This window comes from Phyllobates terribilis, unplaced genomic scaffold, assembly GCF_046119375.1.
Source record: "Phyllobates terribilis strain yellow unplaced genomic scaffold, ASM4611937v1 Scaffold_11__3_contigs__length_659146591, whole genome shotgun sequence".
In the NCBI taxonomy this organism is placed as follows: Eukaryota; Metazoa; Chordata; class Amphibia; order Anura; family Dendrobatidae; genus Phyllobates; species Phyllobates terribilis.
The window spans coordinates 353,411,362-353,435,534 of NW_027362771.1; the positions used below are offsets into that span (position 1 = coordinate 353,411,362).

The following is a 24,173-nucleotide window of genomic DNA, read 5'->3' on the forward strand; positions in this document are numbered from 1 at the left end:
AAATAAGGTCTTCAGATGGTGACTTTTGTGAGCAGCCCTACACAGAAGAACAGATCTGGATGCATGTATACTTGTGGAGATGCGAGAATAAACATAGTAAACTGTGGATAGGGTGATACAGCTATATAGATGGATGCGTGAAGCTAGATGCAATAGTGTGGTACATGTGCATGATGCAAGAATACGGAAAGGGAGTAAACTCCTGGACGCAAATGTACTGCCTATAAGGGAGGGGGCACAACATTTTGGTAGAGAAGCTTTGGCTGTCTTTATATGGTAACAGTGGGGCTCTTGGTGTTCCTATAGTGTAAATGGGAGGGGTCCTGCTGAATGTGGCTCACGATCCTTTCTCAAAGATGAATGTGACTGTCAAGGTAAGAAAGGCTGAGGACCACTGCTCTATGGGAATCTCTTATAGTCTTGCACAAACAGACTACTACTATTAAAGGAGTACTCCATGAGTAAGTGAGGTCTATTAGGAGATGCCACTCTCAGAATGGTCCTACAATACTGCTAAATCTATGTACATATTCTTCATTCATATATCTGCTATATTCAAACCACTTCCACACCTAATCTATGATACCAGGGAACTTCTCCCAAGAATTAAATGGAAAGATGCAATATCTAGTGACCTGTGCTCATCTCCCACTACATACAGTATCTCTTTTTTGAGAAAGCAATAACAGATGAAGCAATGCTTGTTTAAAGTCCACAGCATTTTACCGGACTGTGCAAAGAGACTTGTGATCTGACTAGCATGAACAGTATAGTATAGTAATATAATAGCACACAAAATAAGTGACTTATCTTTTTTTCTTAAAGATTGAAAATAAATAGATAACATTTCATAGTAACATAGCGAAGGTACAATGGACCTCCATCATACATTCAGTAGTGCAGTTCATACCGTATATCAACACCCAATGATAAACAGTACAGTATCTACCATCTCATGTCCCCATAATTAAAATCTGATTGATTTTTCTCTTTGTACAATATGATTGCAATTTTATACAAGTATTATTCATTTATGTTACATTGTAGAGGAAGCATTCACTAACCTCTTGTCTTATGCTTTGATTAGTGATATTGATCCAGTCTATAGTGGGAAGTCCATAAAGTTTCCTCAATTTATTATAACTAGGGACACCCATGTCTCTGCCACGTAGGATACTAGTAGCCAACAAGTCTGTTCGGGAATATTTAATCTGTCCATACCAGTAGTCTAAAAAACAGCAATGTCCACAGTGAATCAGTTTCACTTTTTATTTTTGTAAATAGTACTCCATTACTATAAGTAAAAACATTGATGGTACAAGTCACAGATTGCAGTAGGAATAACACTTGTATTTTCCGTATTTTACCTCTTAAATCTGACACTACAATGTGATCTTCTTTCTCAGCTATTTGAGAACACATGCCCAGCAACAAATTATCAAAATCTTCTAGGGTTTTCAGGTTAGGGTTCTGAAAATACATAGAAAAAAATAAAATGAAAGGGCTTTTCTCACGAACAATAGTTCATTTTAATCAATAGATCTTGGAATGATAATAAGTTCCACAATTGGATGTGTTTAAATAAAATGTTCCTGTGCTGAGATAATCTTATAAATGTGCCTCTGCTGTGTACTGTGTAATGTTTGTGTCTCATCTTGATGGAACATGGTCTGATCATACCACATCTCCTGGGCAGGGGAGGACTCAATAGAGTATACAGACAGGACAGCACGGGATCACAGCTGATTCTTTCTTTGAAGTAAAACAGGAAAATGTTTTACCTCACAGACATAATTAGTTGTGATCCTCTGCTGTAATGTCTGTATACTCTTTTGCTTCCCCCCCTGCCCAGGAGGTGTGGTATGATCAGACCACTTTCCGTACACAGTCAGACACAGCCATTACACAGGGGCACATTTATAAGATTATCTCAACACAGGAACATTTTATTTAAACACATCCAATTATGGAAGTTATTATTATTCCAAGATCTATTGATTAAAATGAACTTTCGTTAGTGGGAAAACCCCTTTAAAGCTGTTTTCCCATGAAAAGCATATACTATTCATTATATTTGGAATTCCAATACCTATGAATGAAAATAGGAGGTGCATAAACCGCCACCTTTACACTCACTAGTGGTTAGATGTTGATCAGGATAGGAGACCTCCATTGTGGAGATACAGTAGATGTGGGTCCTAGAGGTGGGAATCTGCCCTGGATGGTGCGGGCTCAGCTCCTGAGTCTACTCTGTACACAGCACCTAATGATGCTGTACACGTACATCCGGGTGTGGGCAGGAGTAATATTTGCAAGAGAAACAGGACAGAAATGGCATAATGCCAACGTATAACAATAGATGTTCCAGCATTGTTTTTTCATAGGGAATACATGTATTACTAAAACTAACAATACAATATAGTATATTTGAATAAAATATTTAATTGGTGTCAGAGTGTGCTCGCTACTATGCACATAAAAATGCAAATTTATGTATAGATATTAGTGATAAGCTTTTTGATTCACAGGATCCTGGTCCAGCAGCACAACAGTATTCCTTTACCACTGGATGGGAGCTCTCTGAATCTCCTCCTATGTACCGAGATCCCTGGTTCCATTTATGATTAGCAGCCTGACACAACATTTGTGTATCACTCAACAATGATGATATCGTGGTAGGACAGTTTATCAAAGGAGGCGCTCAGGATGCAGGCAGGTAGGAGGAGGTTCGCAGGGCTTTCACCAGCAATTAAATAATACCAATGTGGCCTCTGGACCAGCATCCTGCGAATTTATTTGCTTATATCGCTTATGGACGGCATGGTGGCTCAGTGGTTAGCACTGTAGCTTTGCAGAGCTGGGGTCCAATATTCAAATTCCACCAAAGAGTTTGTACTGTATGTTTTCCCCCTGCTTCAGTGGGTTTCCTTCGGGTACTTTTATTTCCTCCCACACTCCAAAGACATACTGGTGGGGAATCTAGATTGTGAGCCCCAATGGGGGCAGCAATGATAATGTCTGTAAAGTGCTGTGGAAATTAGTGGCTTTATTTTAGTGAGAAAATACATTTCTAATGGATATTACAATTACATTCTACATTCTGGGGAATCTAACAATCTAGTAGCCATATCTGCAAATGACCGCCAGAGATGCAATGGCATGATGGCCCTGTTGCCCCACAAAGTATATAGTGCTTTTGAGGGTCTCCTATTTGTCTAGGCAAATATTGTTACTTGCAATGGCAGAGATATATTATCATCCTTGTATGGAAGATGTGGCCAGCAGGTCACAGGATTGACAATTGAAATACTAAGTCTGCAACCTGATTTTTTTTCTCTTAAACACATCTTCCTACACAGTTTCTTTTAACACGTTCATCTTTTCACAGTTTATTTAAAACTTACTTTCATATTTCATCATACTGACCTTTCTGCTCCAGTAATTGTTGCACAAGCGAAGCGCAGAGGAAATTCCACCATCCACATTTGTCACATTAAGGAATTGACAATTTTTATCTCTAGAATGATATTTAAGTATAGATTAACAGTCCACATAAAGTAAATGAGTAGATACAGTGAAACAAATAGCGATCTAACACTTGGGATAGAAAAATCATAAACTGTTTTATTTCTTCATTTACATCCTCTTGAAAAAAAACACACAAAGAAATTCATATAGAAGAGTAAGAAATAAGTATCGCCTCAAAACCATGGAAATTCAAGATGTATCTCAGTGGTTTTGAGGTGATACCTCTTACACTTTTGTGTAAATTCCTTTCAATCCAGTTAAATTTTTAATTTTTCTTAATTCCAGTTCGAATCAGAATTTTCAGCTGATCCTAATTTTCAATTGGTACTTTTGGTTTTAAAAAGCTTGGTTTATTTTAATTTTGGGTATGCTGTGAACAATAGATGTTATGGGCTCGAAACGCGTTGCAGATTAAGTCACATGCGCTATTAGTGTGCCAATGCAATGCTTTTAGCTCCTTTATTTTACTAAAAGTTACAGGAATACAAAGTTGTTGTACTAGTTATATAAGGATAAAGATGAGCCCAATGATTGAACTAGTGGCCAAAAATACACTATATTTTTTATTGGTTTGTTTTTTTCTTTTGACAGTTAACATAGTTTGTTTTTAGTGTATTTGACAATAGAAGTCAACTAAGCATTTGCTAAGAAACCCCCAGCCATAAACTAGTGGCGCGGATGAGTCCTTTATGGTAAGCAGTCCTTTGTGCACTATCTTCCATAAAACTTATATTACTTTCATTTGAACATCATATAGTAATATTCCTATAATGTAGCATCAATAGGACCTGGTGCAGATATTTGGTAAAATTAAACTGTAAGTTGAGATTCTTCAAAAAGAAAGCCCAAAAAGAAATGGTAATATATAGAGGCAGATTTATCAAACAATATACACCAGAAATCCGTTTGAAGTGTCACATTTCTTTTTGCAACTTATAATTGCACTAAAGTTTTGTCACTTTTGCTGCTTTTTTACCCCAGTTCTGCCAATTTTTGGAAAAGTGGGGAATCTTAGTTTGAGATGGTATGGGCCAACAAATTGTTCATAATTTACACTTTGAAAGTGTTGCAAACTAAGAGAGTAATGTACTTCTGTGACTAGAGTACATTTTTTGATGCTGTCTCATGGCAGCTGAGGGATGACCCAAATACATTAATTCTTAATTAATTTTCTCAACTCCTACTCCAGTGCACCCAGGTTTAAGACTAACATGCAAAATGCCATGACTAATCCCTAAAATGCTGATAAAATATTTAGGTTTAGCTTTCTTTCATTTGTTTTTGTAAATTCAATAATTAAGGGTCTAACTGCTATCCATATAGTCAAAGAAATGTAACATGTAATCCATGGATAGGTCTGGTCTGCCAGAATGGGAGACACTTTTACTTAGCTTGTCCTCTGTACTTGCAGAGTGGACTCCATATGATGTCTACATACCCTAATGCTAATAGAAAATAGTAAAACAAAAGTTTTTTTTTGCTGTTTTAACCATAATGTTAGACATTACCTCATATAAACTCCTGAAGGCATCATGGTATATATCATCTGTGCTGTTAGTGACAAAAATTCTGGAGATATGCTTGGATCCACATGTTGGTTGTACCCTAAAGCATGAAGAAAAAAGAAAAATTAAAATCTTTAGCGAGGATAGCCACAATCTAAAATCATTGTTAGAATCTACTCTGAATGCCATTCAATTAACTATCCCCCCTCACCCGATTCTGACAATCCCAAATACCTTTTTCCACCATTATTTTCTTGTATTTTGTTTTTTAACACATTCTGTTTGCTCTTACTTTTGCTTCCCCAGGCTCCATAGTGTTGTTGATACTAAAAATCTCTTTATTCCTTGTTCTGACTTGCAAGCCAGCAATGAAGAAGACATGCCCTCCCAATCTTGTCCCCCTCCATGCAAATGCTTCATATTGCCCCTACAAGCTTAACATGAGAGTCTCTAAATAAAAGCGCTGCATACAGTATAAACACCTCTATTCTACAGCCTCTCATTGGTGAAGCAGCCACAGAGCTCCAGAAAAGAAACATAGCTTCCCTATAATAAATTCTGCTGCCCTGATTGTTGGGGCGCTGACCTCAACTTTTTCCAGCAGTTCCATAGATAATGAATGGATAGAGATTCGAGCAAGCACACATTCCACTCATTTAGCTACCGAAGTTCTGTCTCGGGATCATTGGGGTCCCGGTGGTCAAACCCAAAGAAAACAGAATTTTATCCCCTATTTTATAGAACGGGAATAACTTGTGATTTTGGAAATCCCTTTTAACTATAATAAATTGGTATCATAAAAGATTGCATAACTTAAAAATATTCCAGAAAGGTTACAGGAGACATTTGATGGCACCAGCCAGCACATTATCCTTGTTGAAGGACTTTGGATTTTCTCATATAAATAGGAGTTAAATATAGAAACTAAAGAAAAAAACTATTTTCCTTCATTTCAATGATCTATGACCTAAAAAAAAGCAACTTTCCCCGGTTTTTATGTTGTAAATGAACTTGGTTGTGCTTGTTTAATATATTTACACTGACTTTTTTTGAAGTTGACTTTTATATTTTATAGCTTCACACTCTATAAAAGGCTATAATTGTTTTCTGGTTCTTTATGTCAAGGCTAAAGGTCTTCTCAGTGTGCTACGCAATTTGCTTTTAACAATTATTTTCAAGGTTATTCAGATTATTTATTTTTTTGACATTGGAAACTGTTACATACCAATGTAGTCTGGCACATGCATTGACAAAAATGTAGGCAGCCATTCATAAAACACAATATTCTAAAAAACAAGAGAAATACATCAAAATAAGGTAATAATTAACATACAAAACAAATTTATATATGAGGAACATACTATGGTATTTATGCCAGATTCTAAGTGCAAGTTGCATAAGAATTTTGGTGCACCACTTTCAATGCAAAAATATGCTAAAAATTCTAAAAGCTCAACAGTTTTGCCTTCTCTGCTCGAAAGTGAGCATGGCTAGCCTATGTCTGACTTTTAAAATCATTTATTAGGGAGAAATTAGAATCTGTCTAAAAAATAGTAGCCAAGTAAGCCAACTAATAGGTGATGGAAATGTAGACTATACAGTCTAAGAATGCACTAAATGTATCAAAAGCATGAAACACTATCATAAATTTTGCGAATTTTAAGACTTCGTGATTTTAGGTCAATCATTCAATTTGCTCTAACATATGCAAGATAGAAAATATTATGTGAACCATTGATTGATTTGCATTGTATGTACAGCACTGGGGATAGATAATGAAGAGTTAATAAGTAAACCTTACCTGGTAAATAGCAATGACCCATTTCCTTGTACTCTGAAACAAAGCATCATCTGACCAATCACGGTGCTCTGCTGACAGTTTTTCTGCAATGTGATTGTGGTATCGAAACCAAACAAGGCTCTGTGCTTGCGTAAATGGACTTTCATTTCCCATAGCATTACCAAAACCTATTGTACAGATACAAAGGAAATCATATGAATTTCATGCAAAGGAGTTTTTTTTACCATTATCAAAATTGATAAAATTGTTCAAAAAATGCTAAATGACCTACAATTATACAAGTAAAGATAATCACTGCAGCTGCAGTCACATTCAGCAATCATACTGCATCTGAAAACACAGTAGCCTGAGTTGCTGCTCTCTTTTAACTTTACAAAATCATGTAAAGCACCACTCCAGTGTTTTTTTTTATTTTACCACTGGAGTGGTGCTTCTAATCTAAATTCCCTGCCCCTAGTCTCATAGTTACCAGCCGTCACCTTCACCACCTATCGCGGAGGTTCCCATCAGTTTCCAGCACTTTATAACCTGCCGGATCGCTCCAGTGTTTGATGGAGCGAGCCGGAGGTCACTTTTCAATGTAACTCTATGACAGCCTCTTTCCCTATGGTCGGGGACCTTAGATTAGTAGCACAACTCCAGTGCAGAAATAAAAATAAAACCTCTGGAGTGGTGGATTAATTTTCCAAGGAGATAACTGTTTCGCCTGCACATATGAATGTTTAGCTGCTAAATTAACTAACTGTGCAAATCACACGACCTCTTTCGACCTCTTGGTGGCCACAATACTGACACTGTGTGTGGATGCAACTAGTTTCCACATTGATGAAGAGTAGTGATGTATCTTTAAGAGGCTTAAAGAGGACATTTCACTGGATACTGGATTTTTTGTAAAATTAAGTACATCCTCCAATTGCTTCTGTTATACTCAATCTGGAATCCATTCTAAAGTTATGCCTCCTGGTAATAAAGATGCAAATTTTCTCTTCAACCAACTGGGCATATATCAGAAAACTTCTCAGAGGAAGCGGCCATGTTTTCATTGGAAAGCATCAGAAGAGTAGAAGAGAAAGGGCAAATGGCCTCTGAGAATTTCGGTGGTATACTCTTCGTTGGTTGAAAGGAAAATTTGCATCTTTATTCATCGGGGGAATAACTTTGGAAAAGAAGGGCACAGTAGAAAAAGAAAAACTGTTCCAAAATCAGTGACGCAGCGCCAATTAGAGGAGGTACTCATTTTCAATTAGTGAAAGGGCCACATTAAAGGTATACGTTTCTACTACTGTAGGTTCTAATGACAACTAAGAAGCCCAAAAAGCCCTAATACTACATTAGAAGACAAAAGTATTAAAAACTGGCACATATGGCTAAAGTATTGGGACCCTTTTGCAAATTTTACACGAAGGTCCAGGAGGTTCAGGTCTCTGATGAAGACCATATTTTTTTGGTAATCAACTGTCTCTTATGGCAACCTATGATAAATTAGTAATTAAAAAATCTACATAGACCAGAACCATTTGCATTTTACTATCTCCATATTAAGGTCAGTGATTTTTAACCTTCCTCAGTATCTGCAAGGACTTTTGATGCAGTATGAAAACTACAAATTTATAAGAGCTACTGCCTATTATAACCTATAATAATACATCGGGTGGTAATCTGTTGCCTTACAGATGCTTACAAAATTTAAAAAAATACTTAACGCACTGGTTAAATATCTACTTACTATATATTCCTTCATTCCCAGTTTTCCTTGTTGAAGGATCTTGAACTCTCCACATAGGAAGACTCTTTGTGGCATATGGTGGAAAGGTCCCATCTGGTCCAAAAGCCAGTTTTCCTCCAGAAAAACTTCTTAGAGCATCGCTCCAAGAATGGGATGAACCATAGATTGAGCTGCCATCTACCCATGCTGTTACTGTATTGATCTGGAAGATGATTGAACTCTTTGTCATACACCCAGTATAACAATAGCAGCTAGCTGGAGAAATTATAGATATTGCTTTTAAATCGAAAGAAAGTAAAACCAAACTATAGAAGAAATACTATGAAGTTTACTAGCACCTAAAAACACATCAATGTAAAAAAAATAGCAAATGTATAAAATGGTTAAAAGTGCATAGTCATTAACAGTCACAGGCCTCCCATGATAACACGTAGGGTCCATAGTGCTCTACATTGGTATAATCTGTGTTAAAGCAGGCCAAATTATATGATGGAATAATCTGTAATATAGGCATCTAAACAAAGCTTGCTGAGAAAGAAAAAAAAATACAACAAACACAATAAATGTTTTACTTAAACATGAATAAAAATACATGTGTGATCTATGCAATCATATCTATATATATAATCGTCTTATCCCGTCTGTCTGTCTGTCTGTCTGTCTTTCTGTCTGTCTGTGTGTCTGTCTGTCCAGGAAATCCTGCGTCGCTCATTGGTCCGGCAGCAGCCAATCAGCGCCGCAGGATTTCTGAAAAAAGATGGCGGCCGTTAGCGGCTCATCTGCGGGACGGAGCTGAGCGGCGAAGCAGCCGGGAGATGACTGGCGCGAGGCGCTCATCTCCCGGCTGGTATCAGCAGAAGGAACCCAACCGCCGGACCCATCTGCGGGACGGAGATGCAGCCGGGAGATGAGAGGCGCGAGGCGCTCATCTCCCGGCCGGTAGCAGCGGAAGGACCGCCGGCGTCGCTGACCTCCATGCGGAAGGGAGGACCGGGGAGCGCGGCTGCCTGTGCGGATACTTCTGCTGCGAGTACCAGGGACATGAGCGGGCGCTCGCAGCAGAAGTATCCCGACCCGCAGCGCCGCTCCCCGGTCCTCTCTTCACTCCCTAGCCGCTGATGTCCCCACAGTATCCGCATGGTGTTACAAAGGTCCCGAAATTTGTGTTAAAAATCGCTGATTGGTCGCTGGCGCTGCCCGCGACCAATCACCGATTTGGGCGCCAAATTTAAATATCGGCCGCGACCAATCAGCACAGCGGTGTTTAAATGTAGAGCCAAGATCGGTGATTGGTCGCGGCCGATATTTAAATTTGGTGCCCAAATCGGTGATTGGTCGCGGTCAGCGTCCGCGACCAATCAGCACAATAGTGTTTAACTTTGGCGCCAAGATCAGTGATTGGTCGCGGGCCAAGACAGCGACCAATCACCGATTTGTGCGGCAGATTTAAATAGTGGCCGTGACCAATTGGATGTCAGCGCCGCTCCCCGGTCCTCCCTTCACACCCTAGCCGCATGGATGTCAGCAGCGCTGCCTGTGCGGATACTTCCGCTGCGAGAACCCGGGACATGAGCGGGCGCTCGCAGCAGAAGTATCCTGACCCGCAGCGCCGCTCCCGGTCCTCCCTTCACACCCTAGCCGCTGATGTCCCCACAGTATCAGCATGGTGTTACAAAGGTCCAGACATTTGTGTTAAAAATCGCTGATTGGTCGCTGGCGCTGCCCACGACCAATCACCGATTTGGGCGCCAAATTTAAATATCGGCCACGACCAATCAGCACAGCGGTGTTTAAATGTGGAGCCAAGATCGGTGATTGGTCGTGGCCGATATTTAAATTTGGCACCCAAATTGGTGATTGGTCGCGGCCAGCGCCAGCGACTAATCAGCGATTTTTAACACAAATGTCCGGACCTTTGTAACACCATGCGGATACTGAGGGGACATCAGCGGCTAGGGTGTGAAGGGAGGACCGGGGAGCGGCGCTGCGGGTCGGGATACTTCTGCTGCGAGCAGTCGCTCATGTCCCGGGTTCTCAAAGCGGAAGTATCCGCACAGGCAGCAGCGCTCCCCGGTCCTCACTAATACGATTCCGCTCCCCGCTCCTCACCAATACGATTCGCTGATTGGTCGCGCTCTCCGCACGCGACCAATCAGTGATCTTGGCGCTAAAGTTAAACACCGCTCTGCTGATTGGTCGCGGCCGCTGCCCGCGACCAATCACCGATTTGGGCGCCACATTTAAATAGCGGCCGCGACCAATCACCGATCTTGCCGCCACATTTAAACACTGCTGTGCTAATTGATCGCGGACGCCAGCCGCGACCAATCAGCGAGCTTGGCGCCAAATTGAAACAACGCTCTGCTGATTGATCGCGGTCGCTGGCCGAGATCAATCAGCAGTATTGGCGCAAAATTTAAACAACACTCTGCTGATTGGTCGCGGCCGTCAGCCGCAACTAATTAGCGATTTTGGCGCCAAATTTAAACACCGCTCTGCTGATTGGTCGCGGCCGGCGACCAATCAGCGATTCTGGCGCCAAATTTAAACCCCGCTCTGCATCGCTCTGCTGATTGGTCGCGGTCGCCGGCCGTGACCAATCAGCAGTATTGTTGCCAAATTTAAACACCTCTTTGCTGATTGGTCGCGGTCGCGACTAATCAGCGATTTTGGTGCCAAATTTAAACACGCTCTCCATTCCTCACTAACACGGTTTTGGCGCCAAATTTAAACACCGCTCTGCTGATTGGTCGTGGCCGCCATGCGCGACCAATCAGCGAGATTGGCATCAAATTTAAACAACGCTCTGCTGATTGGTCGAGGCCGGCGACCGCGACCAATCAGCAGAGCGATGCAGAGCGGGGTTTAAATTTGGCCCCAAAGTCGCTGATTTGTCGCGTCTGACGGCCGCGACCAATCAACAGAGCGTTGTTTAAGTTTTGCGCCAAAATCGCTGATTGGTCGCGACCTCTATTTATACTAGAGATGAATAAATCATAAAATGTGGATCAATTTTGAGTCGCATTTTATGAAATTTGCACGTGCTTGTAAAGTCAAACAATTTGAAATTTGATTTGTGTAAATTTCCAAAATAATGCCGTCCGGCTTGTTACACATTGCAGAAATTACATCAGCCACAGATGGTTGATTTGACCTCAGGCGCGTCCGTGTGGGACTCCGCATAATGCTATAATGCTGTGAAGCTCTCAAATCACATGGCATAGTGCTGCCAATCAGGAGGGACTTATATCGCCTGTATAATAGTTTTGGCACAGCAGCCGTTTTAGGGTGAATTAGAATAGTGAGATGACATCAGAGATCACAGCTCCCCAAATGAGATAGGAGGAGAAAGCCCTAAAGCATTGGACAAGTACTTCAGACAGTAATGTGTTGTACAACTGTAGCAGTGAAGATGATAAGGGTCTCTGCGAATAATAAGGAGATTCAATTGATGGACAAGCACTAAAATGTTCGGGTACTCGTTACACAAATCAAGCAAATTGTAATGTTCGGGTGCTCAACTCGAGTAATGAGTATAATGGAAACCAATGGGAAACTGAAGCATTGTTCCAGCAGACCCTACTAGGAGATCTGGGGGGAGCAGAAAATCGCTGAAATGGATGGAAACTATGCTGAAATGGAATGGGAATAGTATGGGGAAGAGCCCTGGACACATCTCTGACTCCCAGGTCACTGCATACAAAACCGAAGATGAAATGGATTTCACAGGAAAAAATGGTAGGAGACATTATTTCCTGTATAATGACTTGTATATAAGGCAAAATAAAAAAGAGTAGATACAAAAATGCCGTCTCTCACCATATTTCCCTGTTGTTTTTAGCAATAAATAAAAAAATGGCATGGGCTCCCACCTATTTTTAATAACAAGTTAAGGCAAAGCAGACAGCTGATATCAGGCTGTGATGGGCCATGGTTATTAGCCCCCCCTTCCAGCCTAAAATTACCAGCGCTCAGCCAAACCAGAACTGGCACATCACATTAGGTGAGCCAATTCTGGTGCTCTTTCTCAGCTTTTCCCCGATTGCCCTGGTGTGGTGGCAATCGGGGTTATGAAATTAGGGGTTGATGTCAGCAGCTAGCGTTGACACCAAGCCCTGGGGTTATTGATAGAGAGGTGTCAGTCAGACCCAATGACGCGATGCGGCCGGCCAATCACAGAAATGCCAGTAGCCAACATGACTACTGCATTACTGTGTATGGCAGGCAATCCCCACATGTTGATTGGCTGTCTAACAGCCCTAAAACAGGAACAGGGACAGTAATTTTATAATAGCCTGTATACCAGGTTTTGGTGGACATGTATATCACAAACATATGATTATGGTCCACTATATGTTCAGTCCAAATCCTGAACATATATTTTATATTAAGTTTATTCTATTACTACAATTTTAATGAATTAATTAATAAAAGTTACATCTTATAATTCATTCACACACCTTTCCTTCTTTCCCCTTATTTACATGTTTCCATAGTGGTGTACACTTGTGTGAATTATATGCAAACTGGTGATTCTGCTATGATATTCTTAAATGTTTTTGCACAACTGATAGTCTAATTTGACAACTGTACACAGCAAGCCTATATTGTCACTTACTGCCACATTTTGCTTTCTGTACATGTACCTACTTGTCTGTTTTCTCAATTTACGTCCTTTTTGGCAAAGGTTGAATAATTGAGATTGAAATTATTGTCAAAGGTTTATTATAGTGTTGTGCAAAATATAAATGGTAAAAAGAAAGGTAACAATGATAATGAATGGGATAGTGAAAAAGGAAAAAAAAAAACATGACATGGCATTCTGCTACTAGTAGCAGAAAAAACACCACCTCCACTAGCCCTAGTCATTCAGATAGTAGTACTATCAAACTCTGGTCAGAATTGGCCTCCTTTGCCTTAAACAAGCGTATTTGTGGGAAAGAAGCATAGGGTGTTATGGAATATATGGCATATCAGTCATCTCATTCACAGCAGGAAGATGTTACCTCTTACAGCAACATCGTCAGTTATTGTTCTGCATAGAACACTGATCATAAATAACTGAGGAATCATTTTTGGACCATTTAAAAAAAAAATGAAAAGTCTGTCAGTGCACTCTGTTTCTATGGTGAAGTCACTGACATTTCTAAAGTTGTGCTTGTGTTAAAGAGCTTAAAAGGGGTTGGAAACAGTTCTAGGATACCTCACAGTGTTACCCATGTTTTCATTGCAATTGATGGCTTTGCAATATTGCTATTCGTGAAGAATCAATTCACTTTTTAGAAAAATTTGATGAACATAGTGAAGATTCAATCATCTCTAATTTATACCATAAAATATAAGGCATGAAAAAAAATCACAAACAACAGTGCCATAGTTTCAGTTTTTTCTTATCCTCCCAGAAAAATAATGTATTTTCCCATAGGTTAATTTTTTTCTTACCCTCCCAGAAAAATAATGTATTTTTCTATATTTTATGTTCACAAAATGGTATCATTAAAATGCAAATCATCTTTCAAAAATATAAGCTCTTCTACATCTACTGTAAATGATAGTAAATCACAGCTTAAGGAGAATCTATCACTTGGTCCATCAAGAAAAATTTTTGCTACTAATTTATTCTTGTTCCTCTTGCATATTCTTTCTTTTTTATTCAACCATACAATTCCAGAGATATGTTTTATTTTGTACTACATTTTATAGTCTTTACAGTAGTCTCTGAGAGGCTGCTTTGCAAAATTACTGTGTGAGAAACACCGTATTGGTAAAGAAGACCTTAAAAATTAACATATTAGAACTGTATGGCAGATTTATAAAAAAATTGAATAACCTGGGAAGTAGCAGGAATAAAATAAAAACAAAAACTGGCTACCTTGGACTAGGTGACAGGTCCTCGTTAAAAACTATAAACTGGTCAAAGTTCATATTCTTTGCTTTCATCTGAGCGCTGTAGAAATAACTCGATCTATCAGTAAAAAAAAGCTTTGCCACTTATTTACTGTATAGATGGGATATTTTTACATCATATATTCTTTGGAAGCCAAACAACCTTTGCTGGCTAGAAGCGAAACAATCCACATCCTACCAAAGCTGTAAAAGATAAAACGGGACTTTATTGGTGTATCTATGACATAACTCATCGCATTCTGAACTTTGTTTAGACCATATTACCTGCTCTCTTGGGCTGTTAGGACTTTTTCCTGTATCTTGAGACCATTTCATTCTTTGGAACGGCAAAACCACATTACCTTTTCCCTCAGGATCAAATACTGGGTCTTTCACAGGAATATTGATGTTTAGAAATTCAGCAGGACATGCCGGCATTTCTGTAGACACTATTTCTGAAAGGACATGGCAACCTGGAAAAGAACACAAGTCCCAATAAATACTTAGATCTAAGATGTAAGGTTTCTTCATGTGGAGAGTTACAAGTAGAGATGAGCGTTGTTCTACTCGAACTGTTCGCCAATCTCAAATTCGAGCTGTTTTGGGCGGTGTTCGAGCCGGTCGGCGAACACGAACAATTTGAGAAAAATTCGGCTGTTCGAGGTTATGTTCGATAACTGTTCGTGCACCAAAATCATAACTGGATTTTTTCTCAGTAATGATGAAAATTAATGTTAATACGCAGTTTGAGTGTACAGCGGGGCGGGGGGAGGGGCAGGGGATGGATCTCTGCAGGAACAATGAAGATCTCCATTTTTTTTTCTCTTTCCCGCATTTGCAGTGGGGAGGTGCAATCTGTCAGCCTATCAGCAGCGCACACACGGAGCGAAGTGCTTTTTTTCACACAAGCAAGGGCATGTGTGATTGGCAGTGTATGTCACATGTCCTTGCCCTATAAGACCAAGCCATTTTCCCCGTCGCCACCATTTTCTCACTGCTGCAGCTGCGTGTTAGACGGCACCGCTGTTGCTGTGTGCGCTATACCTTGTTAATTTCAAGCCAATTTTCGCACAAATATACAGATAGCTTGGGAGTAGGGAATAGTTGTGATTGCAGTCCTTTTAAGGACTAGGTTACAGCATTTCCTACGACTTTTATCAGGCAGGTCTGTGCTCTTAAATAGATAGATTGTGGGAGTAAAGACTAATTGTAATTGGAGTCCTTTTCAGGACTAGGTTACATCAGTTCCTATCAGTTTTTGCCAGGCAGGTCTGTGCCAGTGCTGTGCAAGTTTTTTTCACAGCATTTGGCTGAATCTAGCAAAGCTAATCCTTTTTGGCCTATTGCAGAGTGTGTTAGTCAGTGGAGTAGCCTATCTGTGTTGCAAGATATACCACCTGTGTATAGAATACCAATTTTTTTACAGCACCTAGTGAAGTAAAATCTTTTGGGCATAGCATCATTCTATTAGTCCATCTATACTGACCTCCATCAGGTTGCAAACTGAATATAATTTTTTTCTGCATCTAGCTCTGAAAAAATATTTGGGCTTCTAGCAGTGTGTGGGACTTGGTCTATTAGTCCATCTATACTGACCTCCATCAGGTTGCAAATTAAAAATAATTTTTTTCTTCATTTAGCTCTGAAAAAATATTTGGGCTTCTAGCAGTGTGTGGGACTTGTTCTATTAGTCCTTCTATACTGACCTCCAGCACGTTGCAAATTGAATATAATTTTTTTCTGCATCTAGCTCTGAAAAAATATTTGGGCTTCTAGCGGTGTGTGGGACTTGGTCTATTAGTCCATCTATACTGACCTCCATCAGGTTGCAAATTAAAAATAATTTTTTTCTGCATCTAGCTCTGAAAAAATATTTGGGCTTCTAGCAGTGTGTGGGACTTGGTCTATTAGTCCATCTATACTGACCTCCATCAGGTTGCAAATTAAAAATAATTTTTTTCTTCATTTATCTCTGAAAAAATATTTGGGCTTCTAGCAGCGTGTGGGACTTGTTCTATTAGTCCATCTATACTGACCTCCATCAGGTTGCAAATTAAAAATAATTTTTTTCTGCATCTAGCTCTGAAAAAATATTTGGGCTTCTAGCAGTGTGTGGGACTTGGTCTATTAGTCCATCTATACTGACCTCCATCAGGTTGCAAATTAAAAATAATTTTTTTCTGCATCTAGCTCTGAAAAAATATTTGGGCTTCTAGCAGTGTGTGGGACTTGGTCTATTAGTCCATCTATACTGACCTCCATCAGGTTGCAAATTGAATAAAAAAATTTTCTGCATCTAGCTCTGAAAAAATATTTGGGCTTCTAGCGGTGTGTGGGACTTGGTCTATTAGTCCATCTATACTGACCTCCATCAGGTTGCAAATTAAAAATAATTTTTTTCTGCATCTAGCTCTGAAAAAATATTTGGGCTTCTAGCAGTGTGTGGGACTTGGTCTATTAGTCCATCTATACTGACCTCCATCAGGTTGCAAATTAAAAATAATTTTTTTCTTCATTTAGCTCTGAAAAAATATTTGGGCTTCTAGCAGTGTGTGGGACTTGTTCTATTAGTCCTTCTATACTGACGTCCAGCAGGTTGCAAATTGAATATAATTTTTTTCTGCATCTAGCTCTGAAAAAATATTTGGGCTTCTAGCGGTGTGTGGGACTTGGTCTATTAGTCCATCTATACTGACCTCCATCAGGTTGCAAATTAAAAATAATTTTTTTCTGCATCTAGCTCTGAAAAAATATTTGGGCTTCTAGCGGTGTGTGGGACTTGGTCTATTAGTCCATCTATACTGACCTCCATCAGGTTGCAAATTAAAAATAATTTTTTTCTGCATCTAACCCAGCCAATAGTTTTGGCCTAATACCACAGTTTGGCCACTCAGCTCTGCTCGGTTACCATCCATTGTTTTTTTGTGCAAACAACTCCAGAGTTGTGAATTAGTTAACCACCAAAATGAGTGGAAAAAGGCCTGCTGCTGGTGGAAAGGGGAATAGGCGTGTTGGGAAGGGGAAAAAAGGTTGTGTCCGTGGGGTAGGTGCAGAAGAAAGACCATCTTCCAGCCAAACTAAAATGTCTACTTCTTTTAGCGGACAATGTGATAAGATCCCTTTCTTACGGCCACGCCAATCGCTACAAATTCCAGATGAGGCACAAAAACAGCAGGTGCTTCAACGGATATCAAATGCTCCTTTAAGTGGGCTCTCCTCCACATCAACTTCAACATCACAAATACTCCAGTCCTCAAAGGTGTCACCCAAATCGCACTTGCTTCCTCACAGCTCCCAAATCTCCAGCTGCCCGTCTGAGTATGAGGTAGAACAGATGGTTGAGTCTGCAGAGCTGTTTACTCATACTATAGCCTGGGAATCAGAGGTCGACTCCAGCGCTTCTGTGAATCCAGACGAGGAAATGATCTGCACTGATGCCCAGAATCTTTATGAGTCGGATCCAGGACCAGACGCAGAAGGTTCTGACCATAATGTAGACCCTCATTCCCAAACTGTAACTCCTGTTGGTGGAGACAATGAGGAAGACGATGATAAGACTCAAATACCTGATTGGAGCGACAACTTTAGTTTTTTGTCAGGGCAGGAACAGGTTGGCTCTGAGGACGACGGGTGTGATAACGCACAGGGTGATGATGATGAGGTCAGAGATCCCACTTACTGTCAACCCACAGTCAGCCAAGAGATGAGGTCAGCAGAGGAGGTGGAGGAAGATGCTAGTGACGACGAGGTCAGGTTGCGCCTTCCTGGACAGAGACGTAGTACTGGAAGCACGTCAACAACTGCATCCTCAAACACAACTCTGCCTCTCACCACAAGTCGTGGTGGCTCTTCAGGTCGCATGGGTGCTAAGCCTTGCATAGCCTGGGCATTTTTTCAGATCGATAAAGATGACCCAACTCGTGTTATCTGTAACATTTGTCAGCAAAAGCTAAGTAGAGGCCAAAAAATACATAGTTTGAGTACTTCATGCATGAACCGGCACATGGACATGAAGCATAAGTTGCAGTGGGAAGCTCAGTGTGCTACAATGCGGTCTAGCCGGCCGGGCCAACCACCGTCTGCCATATCTTGTGCATCCGCGGCCTCTTCATCCTCTGTGACTGGGGGGACAGCAGTCACACCTGTTTTGGGGCGCAGACCTGCCACCTCTTTACCCGCAACAGCCAGCGTGATTGGCAGGTCATCATTTTCTTTGGAGGTGGTAACACCAGCTGGTCTTGAGCGCTGTCCGACATCGATAGCACCACCTTTGGATCAAGGCAACCTAACATGTCCGCCTGCATCTTCCTCACAGACCGGCAGTTTGCCGGGGACACCCTTATCAACCCCGTCTAAGCACAATAGCCAGCCCTCGGTCCCTCAGATGTGGACAAGTAAAAGACCATTTCCTCCTAGCCATGAGAAAGCTAAGAGGTTGAATTTCACCATCTGCAAGCTCTTGGCTACAGAAATGCTGCCTTTCCGCCTGGTGGACACAGAGGATTTTCGAGACCTTATGTCTGTCGCAGTGCCCCAGTACCATATGCCCAGTCGGCACTACTTCTCAAAGAAAGGTGTGCCTGCGCTCCACCAGCATGTCGCACACAACATCACCGCTTCTTTGAGAAACTCTGTGTGTGACAGGGTGCATTTCACCACAGACACTTGGACGAGTAGGCATGGACAGGGGCGTTACATGTCGCTGACTGGGCACTGGGTAACTATGGTGACAGCAGGACAAGGGGCTGCTGTCCAAGTCTTGCCGTCCCCACGAGTTGTGCGTCAATCCTCTTTATGTCATTTTTCCTCCACTGCTTCTGCCTCCTCAACCTCCTCTCGGTCTTCCACCTGCACCCAAAGCCTGTCTGGTCATGCCACAAGCTTTCTAACTGCGCAGAAGGGATCCTGCACACCTCCTTACTATGCTGGCAGTAGGGCTCAACGTCATCAGGCGGTTTTTACATTGAAATGTCTGGGAAATGTGAGTCACACAGCTGAGGAGTTGTGGTCAGCTCTGGAGAACCAATTTCATGAATGGTTGTCTCCACTGGACCTGAAACCAGGGAAGGCCGTGTGCGACAATGCTGCAAACCTGGGTGCGGCCCTTCGCCGGGGCAATGTCACACACGTGCCTTGTATGGCTCACGTGTTGAACCTGGTTGTCCAGCAATTTTTAGCCCACTATCCCAGACTAGATGGCCTTCTGGAGAGGGCACGGTCACTGTGTGCTCACTTCCGCCGTTCGCATCCCGCAGCTCAGCGACTTACATCTCTACAGAAGTCGTTGGGCCTGCCACTTCACCGGCTAAAATGCGATGTGCCTACCCGTTGGAATTCAACTCTGCACATGTTGCAGCGACTGTGGCAGCACCGACAAGCCCTGGTGCAATACGTTCTGATGTATAGCCTGGGCCAACGAGATTCAGAGGTGGGGCAAATCACGCTGGAGGAGTGGTCTCAGATCAGGGACCTATGCACCCTTCTGCACAGTTTTGAAATGGCGACGAAGATGTTTAGTGCTGACGATGCCATTATCAGCATGACTATTCCGGTGATTTACATGCTGGAGCACATGTTAAACAGAATTCGGAGTCAGGTGGTGGCACAAGAGGAGGTGGAGGAAGTAGAGGAGGAGGAGTTGTATGCGGAAGGGCTAACATCTGCAAGGTCCAGACGGTCGGCAGCACCAGGGCGGCAGGCATGTGAGGGTGGGGGAGATGATTTTACCAGGGCGCATGGTAGCAGCCAAACTAGTGAGGAAGGTGCAGGAGCCCAGGAAGAAGTGGAGGACGAACTGATGGAAGACTCATCAGATGAGGGAGACCTTGATCACATTTCTGTTGTGCGAGGTTGGGGGGAGAGGACAGAGGAAGGAAGCATGATTGTTACCTCGCCACCAACACAACAGGGACTTGGTGCTCCTGGATGCGCAACACACATGAGTGCCTTCTTGCTGCACTACCTGCAACATGACCCTCGAATTGTGAGAATTAGAAATAATCCTGACTACTGGGTTGCCACACTGTTAGATCCCCGGTACAAAAGTAAATTTGCAGAAATTATTCCTGCCATAAAAAGGGATGCACGCATGCAGGAGTATCAGCAGAGACTGTTGCAGAATCTTACATGTGCTTTTCCACAAAATACCAGTGGTGCACGTAGTGAATCTCACAGTTCCAACTTGCCAACCGTGGTCTGTATGGAATTGTTCAATAAAGGGCCCAAAATTAAGATAACATAGATGGGAGAGGTCTCTATGAATAGGAATTCCTAAGTATTTGATACCCTGTGAGGGCCAGGCAAAGGGAAAGTTGGACTGGATGGAATCCTATATGGATTTAGGGAGGGAGACATCGAGGGCCTCAGACTTCGCTGCATTGATTTTAAAATTTTACCATGTAACAAAGTGATCTATTTCAGCCATAACAGCAGGGATGGATATATGTGATTGAGTGATATATACTAGGACATCATCAGCAAATAGAGAGCACTTGTACTCGGTGCCTCCCACCTCAATCCACCTAATATTGGGGTTATGGCGAATTGATGAGAGCAGGTGCTCCGTCACTAGGATGTATAAGAGAGGGGACAGAGGACATCCCTGCCTTGTCCCATTGGTGATTGTGAAAGGTGATGAAAATGTTCTGACGCACCCCCTGGGCCTTGGGACACCCGGAGCCGGACCCTTTTTGGTGGATGCTGGTGGTTGTAGTCTTCGTGGCGGCGATCCGGTTCCGTGGCTCAGGGCGGTCAAACCAGTGGCGGAACTATTTATGTGGTTTTGATGTTTAAATGTCCGACTACGCCACCCGTGGATTGCGGTCAGAGTGAACCGCCGCTACAGGGCAGACCGCTAAGGCTGGTGTTGTGGGTGCAGCAGAGCGTAGCATAACTCCCCACGGGAGGAGTATAGCCTCAGGGCAGTGTATGCGGAGGATGGGGGTGATGGTGCAGGGCAGCAGCAGTAACGACACGGAGTCAGTGATGCAGTTCAGGGCCTTTACTCACAGTTCTTATTATCCAGACCACGTCTGCAGGTAACGGCTGCCCACGTCGTACTGTGCTCACCAGGTGAGGGGCTCAGACAACTCCCAGATAACTTTGGAGCGCTTCACAGGACCCCCTTTGTGTGTCCTTTGTCTGGCCTTTCTTACCAACACTTCTGTCCGGCTGCCTCGGGCCTCCTCTTGGTAAACTTGGCGCCAGTTTCCCTGACCCTATGTGGTGCCTTCCTAGCGGGTGGAGCAAGGGGCTGCGCCACATAAAATGTCAGAGCCTCCGGTTTCTAGCTGAGGGTCGTTTCCTGCCTCCACTAGTTCGGGGACCGGTCTCCCCCTTTGGCCTGACCCCTCCACGCAGGTGGATTCGGGCGTGCGGTGGCGACTCGCCCGTCCGCACCCCTGGGATCCCTTCATTCCTCGTTCCTGGAGCCTTCTCCGCTCCTCTTCCTTCCTTCTCCCTCTTGCAGGCCTGGGCCTCTGTTACTAGGCCCGCCTCCGGAGCAGAGCTCATGCAGAGCCCCTGCTCCCTGCCACTTCTGCTCAGACTTCTCTGCACTGAACTAAGATGGTGCCCACCTTTTATACTCCCTTCTCAATGCACCCAGGAACTGCTTCCTCCCTGCTCCTGCACTGCAGGGTTCCCCTTCCTCAGTGTTCCCTCCCCCCACTCCAGCCAGGGACAGGGACTGTCGTGCCCATCTCAGGGGCATATTGGTCGCCCTGCCCCACGGCAATGTGGTGTAATGCATGCAGGTGTCGGGTCCTGATCCACACTCCATCCTTATCTGAGAGTGAGATATCACACCTCTGGGTGAGGTGCAATACGTCTGTAGCAACCGAGCCCTCGGTGCTACAGTTCCATTTATCTTCAGCCTAGGTGACGTATTGTGATACAGGGCCGTGATTTTGGCTATAAAAGGGTCCCCTAGACCCCTACCCCAAGCTTTTTAAGAGAATCATATATGGCGTGCCAGGAGACTCTATGGAATGCTTTCTCAGCATCCAACGAGAGTATCTACTTACAAATTTTTAACTGCATCTAGCCCAGGAAGTACTTTGTGCCTAGTAGCAGTGTCTGCTAGTCAGCGGATTATCCCGGCTGTTAAGCAAGCTACACCACCTGTAGTTTGGACACTTAATTTTTTCAAAGGAAATGCTTCGGGACCACGGGATACTTAGTGAAGAGCATCAGGAGGCACCCCAAGGCATAGGGACTGGGACTGGCACTAGGATGCCTTGCGGTGGACAGCCGAGCTCGATCCTTTTAAAAGCTTTTTAACTGCAGCAGCTTTAGTGGACGCTACTGGAGCTGGAATTACGCGGCTGCTGGCATGAGACTTGCCCTCCAATAGATCCTTGTAAATGGATTTAAAGTGTATTCATTCAAATTAGAGGGACAATTTAAATTAAAAAGCTTAGAGCTGCCTCCACCACAGGGGGGCTCTCTCGACCCACCAGCGGACAGGCACCAGTATTGGGAGAGGGGGGCTGGCCGTCAGGGTTCACCGCGGCTCTGGCACAAACCCGGCGACACGGAGGTGGCACGGGCAGGAGCGGACTGGCCGTCTCGGCTTCTCACTTTTTGGATTTTAGAAGGGCATGACATGCCTATATCTGTGTCTCCCCCTCCTTTTACTCCTCCACCTCTTTTCTTTTCGCATGACTATATGTACTTGTCACTTTTCCATGTGTTAGTTGTGTCTTCTGAGCAGTTTGTCAGCTTTTGGACACCTTTGAAGGTGTTTTCTATGTGTTTCTATGTGTTTTTGTTTGCCTGCCATTGGTTTTAACGGTGTTCGAAGGTGTTCGACGAACAGTTCGACGAACAGTTCGGCGAACACACGGGTGTTCGACGAACCGAACCGAACTCGAACACTACGGGGGTGGCTCAACACTAGTTACAAGCCAAGTCTGAGTGAGGAGACTTATACACCATGCAATGCTCCTCTGGTAAATTAAATATGCAAATTGTCTCTTCTAAGAGGAAGAGGACTTGAGCTCTAGTTCCACCTACTGGAAGTAGCAAACCTGCAAGTCAATATTGACCCTTTAACTAGCCTTGCAATATGACTATAATATAATATATAATAAATACTTAGTAATTGTAATTTTTATATTTTATGAATTATAAAATTAATGTTGATACGTGTTTAAAAGTTATTCTGAGGAACGTTTGGTACAGAAAGTAAACTGGAAACTTTTCATGTAAACTATTTTGATTGCTTCTTGAACATTAAAGAAACTGATTGCTATACACAACTCAAGATAGGACTAATCTACAAGAGAGTTCTCTGGTGGGCCCCTGAGCTAGGAGTGGTTGGTGATGACTAGAGATGAGCGTTGTTCTACTCGAACTGTTCGCCAATCTCAAATTCGAGCTGTTTTGGGCGGTGTTCGAGCCGTTCGGCGAACACGAACAATTTGAGAAAAATTCGGCTGTTCGAGGTTATGTTTGATAACTGTTCGTGCACCAAAATCATAACTGGATTTTTTCTCAGTAATGATGAAAATTAATGTTAATACGCAGTTTGAGTGTACAGCGGGGTGGGGGGAGGGGCAGGGGATGGATCTCTGCAGGAACAATGAAGATCTCCATTTTTTTTTCTCTTTCCCGCATTTGCAGTGGGGAGGTGCAATCTGTCAGCCTATCAGCAGCGCACACACGGAGCGAAGTGCTTTTTTTCACACAAGCAAGGGCATGTGTCATTGGCAGTGTATGTCACATG

The 24,173-nt window shown here is 42.7% G+C and overlaps 1 protein-coding gene across 1 annotated transcript in view; it reads right to left on the reverse strand.

Moving 5' to 3' along the window:
• LOC141166321 (dual oxidase 1-like) overlaps positions 1-24,173 on the reverse strand; it is an 88,540-nt gene that overhangs the window by 49,348 nt on the left and 15,019 nt on the right. The window contains exons 5-12 of the mRNA XM_073652891.1: positions 14,732-14,919; positions 8,561-8,762; positions 6,835-7,001; positions 6,259-6,319; positions 5,037-5,133; positions 3,427-3,517; positions 1,368-1,470; positions 1,065-1,228 (exon numbers count right to left, since the gene is read on the reverse strand). Coding sequence (XP_073508992.1) covers positions 1,065-1,228; positions 1,368-1,470; positions 3,427-3,517; positions 5,037-5,133; positions 6,259-6,319; positions 6,835-7,001; positions 8,561-8,762; positions 14,732-14,919 — 1,073 coding nt within the window. The remainder of the gene's footprint in view (positions 1-1,064; positions 1,229-1,367; positions 1,471-3,426; positions 3,518-5,036; positions 5,134-6,258; positions 6,320-6,834; positions 7,002-8,560; positions 8,763-14,731; positions 14,920-24,173) is intronic.